Raw genomic sequence first — 15,255 nt, 5'->3', positions numbered from 1 at the left:
AATATATGGATTAATAATCATCCATAAAAAAACATGATTACGGAGTCGTAACTATTTTCTATTGATTTCAGTGTACCTCACGGAAAGAAAATTCTTCATATCGGAAATTAAATTCTTACATTTTATCAATAGAATTTTTCACTGAATTTAAACAAAAAGTGTTTATAAAAGACAAATAAATCAATTGCTTTATTTCCGATGCTTGGATACATAGCAAAGAATTGTTTTATTGAGTCAATGAAAAGTTTAATCAAGGAAATAAAAAAAAATTGATAAACTCGTTAAGCAAAGAAAAATTACAATTGACTTTTATGAAAATTCTTGACGTAGGCATTCTTTGCGTAAACGAAGCATCATATCAGGTATAAAATGCATTGTATCAATGAAATTTTTCGTCAATTTTGAATAAACGCAGAGCTAAAACGCACTGACCAAATTCTCTATTGAAGAAAAATTTATCAATTCATTGCATACCCCCATTATTATAAGTCTTCTTTTGTTAAAGTTTGGATTTCCCGAACAGATTTATAGCGTTCCGGTTAACTTAAAGATAAATGTGTTCATTAAATTTCATGGAGGATATTCTAGGCATAAACTTTTGATGTGTAAATTATATTTTTGATGACTGCAAATTAGTTTATTTTGCGTCTTAAAATCCATCCAATAGTAAAAGAAGACATATAATAATGGCCCATAGTGTGAGTTTTTTATCCTAGCCAATTTGTAGATACATAGAAACGAAATGTTTTATTGAGTTAATGTAAATTGTGATCAAAGCAACGGATTTTTTTATTTGTCGTGTGAATACATTACATTGTATTTTTTTGTTCAAATATTGAACGTAGGCTTTTTTGGCATGAATGCAACATTTCATTTTAATGATGAAACTTTTCGTTGCACTAATGTAACGAAATTAATAAATCTTGTTTATCTTTCTGAAATAAAGCCTTTTTATTGGAAAAAGTTTTATATTTCTACGGTTCCAATCTCTCTAAACATCGATTCGCCAGAAAAAAAACAAAGAACATTTTTTACAAAATCGGGGATTTAGGTTTTCAAAATTTTCAACAGATATTAATTAAAATCTTCTTCGTTTTTACAACACCAAAAAGAACCCGAAACACCAAGAGATCCAATTGTACCGGAAAATCCTTGTGTTCCCTCCCCCTGTGGTCCCAACTCACAGTGTCGCGTCTCTAGTCGTGGTGCCGTTTGTTCTTGTCTACGCGACTATATTGGACGACCACCAAATTGCCGTCCAGAATGTTCAATTAATTCGGAATGTCCATCACAAAAAACGTGCCTCAATCAACGTTGTGTTGATCCGTGCATTGGTTCATGCGGCAATAATGCCTTGTGTCATGTTAGCAATCATGTACCGGTGTGTATGTGTCAAGAAGGCTTTACCGGAGATCCATTTTCGGGATGTTATCTTTTAATACAAAGTAGGTGAAATTCTTCTTATTCTTGATGTGCGGAAGATTTAAGAGACAGCCGAAATAATGTTGTTGTTATTATTATTACCTCCCCCAGTTCCCGATGAACCCATACAACCCTGTAACCCTAGCCCCTGCGGTTTGAATGCTTTATGCGAAGAACGCCAACGTGCGGCAGCATGTAAATGCATACCCGAGTACTTTGGTGATCCATATGTTGAGTGTCGACCGGAATGTGTTTTGAATTCGGATTGTTCAAAATCACAGGCCTGTGTCAACAACAAATGTGTGGATCCCTGTCCGGGTGTGTGTGGTCATAATGCCGAATGTTATGCTTTGAATCATCAGGCAAATTGTGAATGTTTATTGGGCTTTACGGGAAATCCCAATGTGGGTTGCCATCCCATACCAGATACACCTAAATGTAAGCAAAACAAAGACAAAACTCACACCACTCACACAAAACCACTAAACAAAACTGACACAGAAGGAGTTTCAGGCAGCACTCTCAATAATAAAAAAAACGAAATAAAATTCTAATCGTCTAACCAAATAAAACCAACAAATTAATATTTACCTCCCTCCATTCCTCCAAAAAAATTGGTTATTAACTTCCCCCTAACAGACTGAACTCCTTCGCTTGGGTGCCTCACCCACCCATAGTATTTTGGATTTAATATCCCTAACCTTCTTAACAAATAAAGAAATAACCCACCATTTCTTGAGTTTTGTTCCCCGTCCACTCTACCAATTTTTAACTTTTTCACCAGATGACATTACCGTACCCAGCAATCCCTGTGTACCCTCACCATGTGGTCCCTATAGCAATTGTCGTGTACAAAATGGTCATGCCGTTTGCTCGTGTGTGGCCAATTATATTGGTGCCCCACCGAATTGTCGTCCGGAATGTATGACCAGCTCCGATTGTGCCCAAGATAAATCCTGTATCAATGAGAAATGCAAAGATCCCTGTCCGGGAACGTGTGGCATTAATGCCCAGTGTCGTGTGGTCAATCATAATCCCATATGTTCATGCATGTCTGGCTTTACGGGAGATCCATTCATACGCTGTATATACGAAGAAAGTAAGAACGGATTGCAAAATGTTCTCATGATCTCATCACATTCATCCATCCATCTCATCAATTTTGTATTCTCTTTCATCCATAATACAAATATACAATATTTTTCTCTTTCTCTTTTTTTCTATGTAAATTTTATACGCTCTCTCTTCCTACTGCATGCTTTTGCTCTCATTTATTGTCAATATATGTGTAAAAACAAAAAACGCGATAAAAAAATGCGCCTCGCCTATAGAACGTCCAATTGCCAAAGATCCTGTGAATCCCTGTGTACCCTCACCCTGTGGTCCGAATTCACAGTGTCGCGTCTCACAAACCAATGACCAAGCCGTATGCTCATGCCTACCAAATTACATTGGTCGGGCGCCAAATTGCCGGCCCGAATGTACCTCGAACTCCGAGTGCCGTGGCAATATGGCTTGCATAAATCAACGTTGTCAGGATCCATGCCAGGGTTCATGCGGTTCATTTACCACTTGTACTGTAAATAATCATAGGCCAATATGTCGTTGCTTACCAGGTTATACGGGTGATCCATTTTCAGAATGTAGTCCGCAAAGTAAGATCTAGTCATAGTTTATAAGAAGTTTTAGCTTTAGTATTCAACAATGCTTCGCTTTGAGTTTTTTTGCAAACCACAAAAATGTATAACAAAAAATTTTCTGCGTCTAGTTATTGTGCCACCGGAGAAGGCGGAACCATGCAACCCCAGTCCCTGTGGTGCCAATGCCGTTTGCAAGGAACGTAATGGTGTCGGCTCCTGTACCTGTTTGCCAGAATATCATGGAGATCCCTATACCGAATGCCGTCCCGAATGTGTACTCAACACAGATTGCGCCAAGAATCGGGCCTGTATCAACAACAAATGTCGCGATCCTTGCCCTGGAGTATGTGGTGTTGATGCCCAGTGCCATGTCATTAATCATGCCCCCAGCTGCAGCTGTCCTTCCGGTTATACTGGCAATCCCTCGGAATATTGTCGCAAAGAAATTAAACGTAATACCTCAGTGTAGAAGACGTTTTTTTAAGGTCTAGGAAAATTAAATTCCCTTTATTTTTACTCTCACAGAATTAGACACCGTCAAACCATGCCGTCCTTCACCATGTGGCCCTTACAGCCAGTGTCGAGAAGTTAATGGTCATGCGGTCTGCTCATGCTTAACCAATTATATGGGTACTCCACCAGGCTGTCGTCCTGAGTGTTCGGTTAGCTCCGAATGTGCTCAAGACAGGGCTTGTTTGAATTTGCGTTGCGTAGATCCATGTCCAGGTACTTGCGGCAATGAAGCCATATGTAAGGTCACAAATCACAATCCGATTTGTTCTTGCCCAGCCGGTTATACCGGTGATCCATTTATTCGTTGCATTAAGATTGAAGAACGTCGGGTGGAGGAAGATAGACCCTCGAATCCATGTATACCAAGTCCATGTGGACCCAATTCTCAGTGTCGTGTGGTTGGTGAGACACCTGTGTGCTCTTGCCTGCCCGATTTTGTGGGTCGTGCACCCAACTGTCGTCCGGAGTGTAGCATTAATTCTGAATGTCCTGCCAATTTGGCGTGTATCAATGAGAAATGTAAAGATCCTTGTCCCGGATCATGTGGTTTCAATGCCTTCTGTAATGTTGTCAATCATTCGCCCGTTTGTAGCTGTGAGCAGGGCTATTCAGGAGATCCATTTGCCGGCTGCAATCCCACACGTAAGGGTTAATGTAGTCTCTCCCTCTAGGGAAAAATACTAAATAGGTTTCTTTTTCCGCATTGTAGCGATACCCGAAGAACGTTTAACACCCTGTAACCCCTCACCTTGTGGCCCCAATGCCGAGTGCAAGGAACGCAATGGTGCCGGTTCTTGTACCTGTGTTGAGGGTTACTTTGGTGATCCTTACAGCGGTTGTAGACCAGAGTGTGTGGTCAACTCCGATTGTCCCCGTGACAAGTCTTGTGTCAATCAAAAATGTACCGATCCCTGTCCGGGTGTTTGTGGCATTAATGCCGAATGCCGGGTAGGCAATCATGTACCAACATGCCACTGCTTAGCAGGTTTCACTGGAAATCCTTTGAGTTCATGTCGCCTAATACCAGAACCTGAACCAACACCAAGTAGGTTTCACAACGTTGTTGTTGTTGGAGGTCATTCTTCTAATTGCTTTCACTGTCATTTTTCGCCTTAGTTGCCCGCGATGAAAATCCTTGTCAACCCTCACCCTGTGGCCCCTATAGCCAGTGTCGTGAAGTAAATGGCCATGCTGTTTGCTCATGCCAAACCAGTTATATCGGCTCACCACCCAATTGTCGTCCCGAATGTATTGTTAGCTCGGATTGTGCCCAAAACATGGCTTGCCAAAATCAAAAATGTATAGATCCTTGTCCTGGCACCTGTGGAGCCGAAGCACGTTGCCAAGTTGTTAATCACTATCCAACATGTTCCTGTCCTCCTGGTTATACAGGAGATCCTTTCAATAGATGTACTAGAATTAAATGTAAGCATGTTATTTCCAACTCTCACTCGGGAGGTGGGGAGAGGGCAAGAAACTCTCTGGGAACAAAAAAGAAGGCATTTGTCTTGCCTTTACAAGGAAGCATACTTCTCGAAGACCCTAGCTGGACCTCAATAGCTATGCTTCCTTATGATTCCCCTTGGGATTTTTTTACCCTTCTCTTTACCTCTTTTTTCTCTCTCCCTATCTATCTATGCATGATGTATATATTAATGTTTGTTTTTATTTTCCATCTTCTTCTTTTTTGTTATGTTATTTGTAATACTTCTGAATGTTCTGTATGTCGTGTTGTGAATGTTATATCCTATTTGGGGTTCCTATTCAACTCTATCCGACTCTACTCTACACTACTACTACAACACTATAATCTGCAAACAAAATCTGTAAAAAATATCTACTACACCTAACTACCTACCAACCAACAACCACCCACCTGTACACCAACCAATCTACCAACCTCAACACCCACAGTGGATGTTCGTCCAGTTGAAAAGACGGGCAATCCATGTGTACCCTCACCATGTGGACCCAACTCGAAATGTATCGATGTTGGTGGTGGTTCGCCTGCATGCTCCTGTTTGCCTGACTATCTGGGACGGCCACCTAATTGTCGTCCCGAATGCATGAGTAGTTCAGACTGTCCAGCCAATATGGCCTGCATGAATCAGAAATGTTCGAATCCGTGTGCGGGTGCTTGTGGCATACATACACAGTGTACAGTTATAAAACACAGTCCTGCATGTCAATGTGAACCTGGCTACACTGGAGATCCGTTCTCTGGTTGTAGTGCTGTACAAATAAGTATATATCTTCTGTTCCTTTCCTATACAACTTCTAAAAAGGAAAAATCGGGGGTTGAAGGGGAAAGAAAGGAGTTCCAATTTCAAACCTACCTTACTTTCCAAACCCAACTTTCTTTCCCTTTAGCCCTTGTTTAGCCATACCTCTCCTCTTTATTAATTTACTCTTACCCGATTGCATTTACAGCCGTTACCACTGAACGTCCTCGCGATCCTTGCAATCCCTCACCATGTGGTGCTAATGCCGTTTGCCGTGAACGTAATGGTGTAGGCTCATGTGCCTGTTTGCCCGAGTACTTTGGTGATCCTTACAGTGGCTGTAGACCTGAATGTGTACAAAACTCCGATTGCGATCGCTCCAAGGCTTGCTTCAACAACAAATGCCAGGATCCATGCCCCGGTGTATGTGGCATCAATGCAGAATGCCGAGTCCTCAATCATGCACCCAACTGTCAATGCTTTGAAGGTTATACCGGTGATGCCCATCGTGCCTGCTCTATCATTGAAGTTACCACCATGGCTCCCTTGAATCCTTGTTATCCCTCACCTTGTGGACCCTACAGTGAATGTCGTGAATCGAATGGCCATGCTGTATGCTCTTGCTTGGATAATTATATTGGTGCCCCACCATCATGTCGTCCCGAGTGTGTTGTCAGCTCCGAATGTCCTCAGAACAGAGCTTGTATCCAACAGAAATGTGGTGATCCATGTGCTGGAGCTTGTGGTTCCCAGGCTAGATGTCAAGTGGTTAACCACAATCCAATCTGTACCTGCCCAGCCGGCATGACCGGAGATCCATTTGTGGAGTGTATTGTGGAGACACCAATTGCCCGTGATCCAGACAATCCTTGTGTACCCTCACCATGTGGTCCCAACTCATTGTGCCGTGAAATCGGTGGCCAGGCAGCATGTTCCTGCCAAACCAACTACATTGGCCGACCACCCAACTGCCGTCCCGAGTGTACCAACCACGATGAGTGTCAAAGCAATTTGGCATGCCAAAACGAACGTTGCATTGATCCTTGCCCTGGTTCTTGTGGCTCCAATGCCCTCTGTAAGGTCGTGCAACACAATGCCGTGTGCTCTTGCGCCGATGGCTATGAAGGCGATCCCATAACGGGTTGCCAACTTATACCACCAGTGTTGCCCAAACAACCACCTACCTCGCCATGTGAACCCTCACCATGTGGACCTCATGCTGAATGTCGTGAACGTAATGGAGCCGGTGCCTGCTACTGCCACGAAGGTTATGAAGGTAATCCTTATGATGCTCAGGCGGGTTGTCGCCGTGAATGTGAATCCAATGATGAGTGCTCTCCGGCCCAGGCTTGTGTGCGCTTCAAGTGTGTAGATCCATGCATAAATATTTGCGGAGAATATGCCATCTGCACCGTGGACAATCATGTACCAACCTGTACCTGTCCCCAAGGCTATTCGGGAGATCCATTCTTCCAATGCAAGCCGGTGCCAGTTACACCCAGACCCATTGTCAATCCTTGTGTACCCTCACCATGTGGCCCTAACAGTATTTGCCGCAATATCAATGACCAGGCTGTATGCTCTTGCCAATCTGGATTTGTCAATCAACCACCCAACTGTCGCCCAGAATGTGTGGTAAGCTCTGAGTGTTCGGCCGATAGGGCTTGTGTCAACAACAAGTGTGTCGATCCATGTCAACATACCTGTGGTCACATGGCAATTTGTCAAGTCAAGAATCACAGTCCTATTTGCACCTGTCCCAGAGGCATGACCGGAGATCCATTTGTTAAATGTTCCAAAATACGTAAGTATAGGGATAAAATTTTCTTCCACAAACCCCAAATCTCACTTGTTTTTTTCGCCTCTCCCCCTCTAGCAATTGTCATTGAAGACCAACAAACCGAAAAACCACCATCCTGTGTACCCTCACCTTGTGGACCCAACTCGAAATGTCAAATTATTGGTGGCAGCCCAGCCTGCTCTTGCTTGCCAGACTTTACTGGCGCCCCACCAAATTGCCGTCCAGAGTGTGTTCTCAACTCCGAATGTGGACCCAGCGAGGCTTGCATCAATCAAAAATGCCGTGATCCTTGTCCAGGCTCGTGCGGTTTTGAAGCCAAGTGTCATGTCCTCAACCATGTACCCATCTGCAATTGCTTGGATGGCTATACTGGAGATCCATTTGTACGTTGCAGCCCTGAACCGGTCACAGAAGCTCCCAAGACACCAAATGATCCATGTGATCCCAATCCATGTGGCCCCAATGCTGATTGCTTTAACGGTGAATGCCGTTGCCAAGATAACTACCAAGGCAACCCCTATGATGGCTGTCGTCCAGAATGTACTCTGTCGGCTGATTGTCCTCGTGACAAGGCTTGTATGCGCAACAAGTGTGTGGATCCATGCCCAGGAACGTGTGGCATTAATGCCTTGTGCGAAGTCCTTAATCACATCCCTGTATGTTCATGTCAACGGGGTTATGAGGGTGATCCATTCACTAACTGCCGCCTGAAACAGGAAGAACCCGAAAGACCAGCTGAACCTTGCTCGCCCTCACCTTGTGGTCCTAACAGCCAGTGCCGCAATATCAACGATCACGCCGTGTGCTCATGTATGGATGGTTTTATTGGCGCTCCACCACAATGTCGTCCAGAATGTGTGGTATCCAGTGAATGTTCTGCCCTGCAGGCTTGTGTCAACAAGAAATGCGTTGATCCATGTGCCGGAGCTTGTGGCATCGATGCCCGTTGTGAGGTTATCAACCACAGTCCAATTTGTGGTTGTCCTCCGGGCAAAACAGGAGATCCATTTAAGAGATGTTTGGATATTCCACCACCACCACCTGCGCCCAAAGATCCTGTGGCCGAAAGAGATCCCTGCGATCCTTCACCTTGCGGACCCAACTCAGTGTGCAAATCTGGACCCAACGGTCCTTCATGCCAATGTCTGCCAGATTTCTTTGGCTCACCACCCAACTGCCGTCCAGAGTGTATTATCAATCCCGACTGTCCCTCGACCCAGGCTTGTATCAACAACAAATGTCGCGATCCATGCCCTGGTTCTTGTGGCACCAATGCAGACTGTCGTGTCATTAGCCACAGCGTATCCTGCTCATGTCCTCCCGGCTTTGCTGGAAATGCTTTTGTCCAATGTATACAACAACGTGAAGAGCCCATTAGACCTTGCGAACCTTCACCATGTGGTCCAAATGCCGAATGTATTGAACGAAACGGAGCCGCCTCATGCAAGTGTGTGGATGACTATCAAGGTAATCCCTATGAAGGTTGCAGACCCGAATGTGTGCTCAGCTCAGATTGTCCCACCGACATGGCTTGCATACGCAACAAATGCAAAGATCCTTGCCCTGGTATATGCGGTTCCAATGCCCAGTGTTATGCCGTTAATCATGTACCCAATTGTGTTTGCAATGAAGGCTATACTGGAGATCCATTCTCAAATTGCCGACCAGAACCTAAGCAACCGCCACCAACAGTCCAAGACAATCCCTGCCAACCTTCGCCTTGTGGACCCAACAGCAAGTGCCGTGTATCCAATGGAGTACCTGTATGTTCCTGCCTCGACAATTTTGTGGGAGCACCACCAAACTGCAAACCCGAGTGTACTGTCAACGCAGAATGTCCCCAGAATAAGGCTTGCCACAAATTCAAGTGTGCCAATCCTTGTGCTGGCACTTGTGGCATTGATGCCAAATGTGAAGTCATTAACCATAACCCAATATGCAGTTGCACCTTGGATATGACTGGTGATCCATTTACCAGATGTTACCCGGCGCCGGAACAACCCAAGGATGTCCAAGTGAAACCCAACAAGAATCCATGCATACCATCACCATGTGGTCTTTATTCCGAATGTCGTGTTAGCGGTGATCAGCCATCCTGCTCTTGTCTGCCTAATTACATTGGAGCACCACCCAATTGTCGTCCAGAATGTGTGGTCAACACCGATTGCCCCTCGGATTTGGCTTGTATTGCAGAGAAGTGCCGTAATCCATGTGATGGCACCTGTGGCATCAATTCCGAGTGTCGCATACAAAATCACTTAGCCATATGTACCTGCCGTAATGGTTTCACCGGAGATCCATTCTCACAATGTGTGGAAATTATTGAAGAAAAGACCCAACCACCGGTAGAAAGTGATCCATGTTCCTTGCAACCGTGTGGAGCCAATGCTGAGTGCCGTCCTGGAGGAGTTTGTGTTTGCTTGAGAGACTATCAAGGTGATCCCTATGTTGGTTGCCGTCCTGAGTGTACCTTGAGCACAGATTGCTCACCTAACAAGGCTTGCTTGAACAAGAAGTGTGTTGATCCCTGCCCTGGAACATGTGGACAAAATGCCCAATGTGATGTCAATAATCACATACCGGTGTGCTCTTGTCCTAAAGGTTTTACTGGAGATCCATTCATTAATTGCCGTCAAGTGGTAAGACATGAGGAGCCCGTAGATTTCTGCCGTCCCAATCCATGTGGACCCAATAGTGTTTGCCAGGTGTCGCCGCAAGGACCTAAATGTGCCTGTCAAATGGGTATGTTGGGTTCACCGCCAGGCTGTAAGCCAGAATGTATTGTCAGCTCTGAGTGTTCTCTGCAAACCGCTTGTATCAATCGCAAATGCGTTGACCCTTGCCCCGGAGCATGTGGACAATTTGCCAAATGTCAAGTTATCAATCACAATCCAATTTGTACTTGCAACAACGGCTACACTGGCGATCCGTTCACACGTTGCTATGAAGAACCCAAGGCAGTAATACCATATCAACCCACAAATCCATGTATACCATCACCATGTGGTCCCAACTCAGAGTGTAAGGTGGTCGGCGATAGTCCAGCCTGCTCATGTGCTGCCACTTTCTTGGGTACACCACCCAACTGTCGTCCCGAATGTACCATCAATCCTGAATGCCCCTCCACCAAGGCATGTATACGCCAAAAATGTGAAGATCCTTGTGTGGGTTCGTGCGGTTTTAATGCACGCTGTACCGTGGCCAATCATATGCCGATCTGTAGCTGTGAAGCTGGTTTTACTGGAGATCCATTCTCAAGCTGTCAACCAATACCAGGTAGGAATTTGTTACGATTTTTGTCCCACATGTTAGAGTTTCTAAGGCATAACCAAGGGGATGTTATTTTGAATTTAATGGTGTTGGTAGATATAATCAAGTGAACGAGATTAAAAACAACAACAAAATTAATAATAATAATAGTTTGAAAAAAATAAGTAATGAACAGCTAAGCAAGCTGACACAAAAAGCAAACAAAATATTGCTGGGAGCAAAATTAATCAAGATGCCTTAACTAAAACCCATATACAATGGAGCTTTATTAAACATAAATATGGATTTAGTAGCAGCTTTAATGGAACACATACATATATTCCTATATATTTACATACATACATATGTATTGGGAAAATATATTTAAATTGGTTATGCCTTAAACAAAGAATAAAACTGTTTTTGTAGAAGGTTTTAAAGAATATATAAAAAGAGAAGGTAACAATTATGGATCTTGAGAGGCGAGTTATTTAGTGTGTCCCTCGTTGGGCGCCACTTTAAAATTCTGTAAAAGAACTAATTAACTGAAGATTTAAAAAAATTTACAAAAGAAAATCTAGAGAACAGGCAAATTGTCGCTAAGGTAATTTCATTCCACAGTATGCCTCGTTGGTCGCCACTTTCATGGAGTTATTAGAATACCATAAAATAACTAATTAATTGAATTTGTTAGTTTCAAAACAATATACAAACGTGAATCTAGAGAATGCCTGGCCGCAAGATATTTTATTCCATAGTATGCCTCGTTGGGCGCCATTTTCTGCTTAGAATAAATATTGATTCTTCTTCTCAGTTTCTCCGTCATTTTATAGCCATTATAGATGTTATTTCAGCATTTTGTCTATAATTTTATCAAGGCAACCTGCTGGAAACATTCTCTCATGTACTAGGGAACGTCATTCAGACGTCATTCGAAATAAGCCACAGCTGAATTCTTTAATCAATAAATGTTTTAATTTTAAATAAATCGATAAATGTTAAACCGATAAATCTTATAGAAAGTTTATCAGCAAAGTAGAAATAGTCATTTAAGCGTTAGGTATTGTAACGTTGGGCGCCATTCTGGTTTCCATTTTGTATCGCACTTAAAAATTGCTTTAGGAGCATTTAATTTTAGAGCTTATACAAGAGAAAATCATTATTTGAGTGTTCATAAAAATCTCTTTAATGATTCGTTGGGCGCCATTTAGATTGTAGAGAGAGTTAAGGTATTTATAATTAGCGTTTCTGGGTTTAGATAAAGTTTCGTTGGGAGCTATTTTGGTCTCCAATTTGTATCACACTTAACAATTGTTTTAGTAGTATTTAAATTTTGACCTTATTCAAGAGAAGGTTAAATATTTGAGTGTTCACAAAATAATCGTTAATTTGGTCAAGTAGTATTAAAAAACTGGGCCAAATGCTTAGGATTCATATAAAGCATGAAACACCTGGTAGGAATTATTCACTAGGCGTCATTTTTGTTTAGAATCAATCCTCAATATTATAAAAGATCCATAGTTTGCTTACATTTCTCACCACACTTTTTATAAAAATCTATACTTCCTTTGTTTACACACTTTCAACATATTTCGTTATCAGTTTTATTCTTTGTCACCACCCCTCAAAAACACAGCGCACAAATTAGAACTAAGATTGTTTTTTTCACAATTTTTTAAATTATAAATCGATCTTCCCGATCGAAGCAATTTTTCTTAAATGTTTTGCAAATTCACATAAACAATTTCATTTAAATAAAAAATATAAATCGATCTACCCGATCGAAGCAAATTGTTTTAAATGTTTTGCAAATTCACAAAAAAAAACGATTTCATTTCACATTATTTTATTACACTATAAATGTTTGTTTCTTTATGTGTTGTCACTGTTGCAAATATGCACAAGTACACACACGCAAAATTTCATATGTGTTCACTTCATGTTCACTTTCCGGTCTTTAAAATAAAAACATAAATTATTTAATTACCAAGCGCGTTTTTTCAAAATTATTTTATTTTTGTTTTAATAGTTCTAATTTGTCAAAGTGTTGTTAGTTGACCCCCATGTATTTGAATAAAAATTGTGGCTTTATTCCCGACAAACACAACAGCATTGCAAAAACAAAACGATAATTTATTAACAATTTATTTAACCATTATAAAAATTATTTAAAAATATACAAACATTTCAAAATGCAATACTTTATACTCTCAATTGAAAAACAAACTACATACGGCAACCTAAAATATACTCTCAATTCAAAAAAGATTCATGCGACAACTTGAAATATGAAATTTACCAATAAATACCCAGAAAAATGTTCGATGCCAAAGATGCCATTCAATCATGGGTGCAAGTGATCTGGCATGTCATCTTTTTAGCATCTTCATTGCTGAATTTTATATGAGCGTGGTCACCAAAAGATGCTATTCATTTTTGGATCCAAAGATTGACATTTACACCAATGCATGTCATTTTCACCAACGCTTTGGCGTGAGATTTCCACCAATACTTCGGCATGTCATTTTCACCAGCCCTTTGCAATGACATTATCATTACGACGAGAGTTTTAACAACGTTGGCTGTGATTTCGAGTCTCCGACTAAATCAAGCCTATTGTAAATAATTAATCTTATATATTTAGAAAAATGTGTATAAATAAAAACACAAAATTCATCTCTATTGGGTTGAAATGCTGATGAATATATCGGATTTTTCACTACTTCCTTTTCATGGGTTCAAATGCTGATGAAAAGATTGGATCTTTCACGAGTTCCTTTGCATTGGTTCAAATGCTAATGAAAAGATCGGGTCTTTCACGACTTCGTTTGAACCAATGCAAAAGATGCCATGAAATTACATCATCGTATGGAACCCCTTCCTTCAAATTTTGCTGGGTACTGGAACAAACCCAAATCAAACAAGTTTAAGGTCTAATAAACTTAATAACACCATAAAGAACAAGTGTCTGCGGCTAAGATTACATCGAAAAGAATCCGTAGAAAGCAATTAATTGATTCTATGTTATCACAAACACGTTAGTTCGGGCATATTTATCCCATTTTAGACATTCGTGTCAGACCCACAATGGGCGCCAACTAATATTTTTCCACACAACATAATTCAATATTTGAAAGTGATTTTTTTGTAAAATTGTCAAATGATTCGACACTAATTGTCATAGCACAGTCATTTAAAGGACAAAAGTCCGCTGCTGAGGAGGTCCGAGAGTTCATTGAGACATTTTGCTCCACCGAGAAAGTTTTCCAAATTGACGTATACAATAACTTGGTCATATGTCATCACAAATAAGTCAATTCGTTCGAATTTTGCTTAAAGTTTCACTTAATTCTAATCCACTTTGGGCGCCAACTATATGTATGTATGTATGTATATGTACACACAGAAAACAATTCTTTATTAGAAATACAGTCGTAGTGTGTTTCCTGTAATGTTTTCCAGCTTTTTCCACAAATATGCTCATAACACAGTATTAACAATGACATATCCACTGAGGAAGTTTTCCACATTGCCATAGACGGAATTTGGTGATATTTCATCATAATAACGTCAAATCGATCGTAGTTGTCCTCATTGTGGAGATTCATTTGTTACAAATTATTAGCCTCAGGCCCATATTGGGCGCCAACAATTATTTCCACACCACATTATTCAATATTTTGAAGTGCATTTTTGTGCAACATTGTCAAGTGTTTTGACATAGATTGCACAGTCTCAACGACGCTTTGTTCTTCGACGCTGAAAAAGCCCGAGAATCCATCTCGGCATTTTTCAATAAAATTAAGAGCATGTCTTATCGAAAAACCCCCTAAATCGTTTAGGTTTCCTGCATTGTAGGATTGTCCCTTAATCATCATGTTCCTTTTTTACTCCAAATAAACCAATATTTGAAATTTTTGAGACACTTTCAAGTGTGACTGGAGGTAACGAGAGGTTTACCCAGACTAAATTCTGGGGGTAATATTTAGTAAAATATAGTGAAGATGACGTAGAGTCCCACTGTTATATTGATCGTTTTACAAAATACACACTACCCGCATGTTGCTTCTATATTTTCCAATTACAAGCTTTGAACCCACATTGGGCGCCAACTAATCAATACTTGAAAAAGGCAGAAGTTTCTTTTTCAACATTTTCTAATTGTTTGACATCTTTGACGGCATCGAAAGACTTTCTAAGCTATTTTATGTTTGCTAAGATGACGTATAGTTCCGTCTCATTACAGATTAGACCTTCAATTTTCCCTTTCGCTACGCCACTCTATGGGTGCTGCATATATGCCCGGATTAAATAACTTGTATAATGCTCTCGATCACAATTTCCATCAATGCAGTCTCTGATTGATCTCGGGAGAAATTGTGTTTCCCATCGGGCAGCAGTGACAATG

General features: G+C 41.2%; 1 protein-coding gene across 1 annotated transcript in view; it reads left to right on the top strand.

Annotated features, from left to right (window-relative positions):
* dpy (fibrillin-like protein dumpy) overlaps nucleotides 1-15,255 on the top strand; it is a 310,858-nt gene that overhangs the window by 255,208 nt on the left and 40,395 nt on the right. Inside the window, exons 27-37 of the mRNA XM_073969448.1 lie at nucleotides 1,113-1,445; nucleotides 1,534-1,860; nucleotides 2,207-2,521; nucleotides 2,754-3,077; nucleotides 3,191-3,514; nucleotides 3,588-4,217; nucleotides 4,285-4,620; nucleotides 4,692-5,000; nucleotides 5,490-5,819; nucleotides 6,006-7,601; nucleotides 7,674-10,874. Coding sequence (XP_073825549.1) covers nucleotides 1,113-1,445; nucleotides 1,534-1,860; nucleotides 2,207-2,521; nucleotides 2,754-3,077; nucleotides 3,191-3,514; nucleotides 3,588-4,217; nucleotides 4,285-4,620; nucleotides 4,692-5,000; nucleotides 5,490-5,819; nucleotides 6,006-7,601; nucleotides 7,674-10,874 — 8,025 coding nt within the window. The remainder of the gene's footprint in view (nucleotides 1-1,112; nucleotides 1,446-1,533; nucleotides 1,861-2,206; nucleotides 2,522-2,753; nucleotides 3,078-3,190; nucleotides 3,515-3,587; nucleotides 4,218-4,284; nucleotides 4,621-4,691; nucleotides 5,001-5,489; nucleotides 5,820-6,005; nucleotides 7,602-7,673; nucleotides 10,875-15,255) is intronic.

Source organism: Musca autumnalis, unplaced genomic scaffold (genome assembly GCF_047663935.1).
Source record: "Musca autumnalis isolate F117 unplaced genomic scaffold, ASM4766393v1 scaffold_2, whole genome shotgun sequence".
NCBI classification, from domain to species: domain Eukaryota; kingdom Metazoa; phylum Arthropoda; class Insecta; order Diptera; family Muscidae; genus Musca; species Musca autumnalis.
This window is presented reverse-complemented; position numbering and strand designations above follow the sequence as displayed.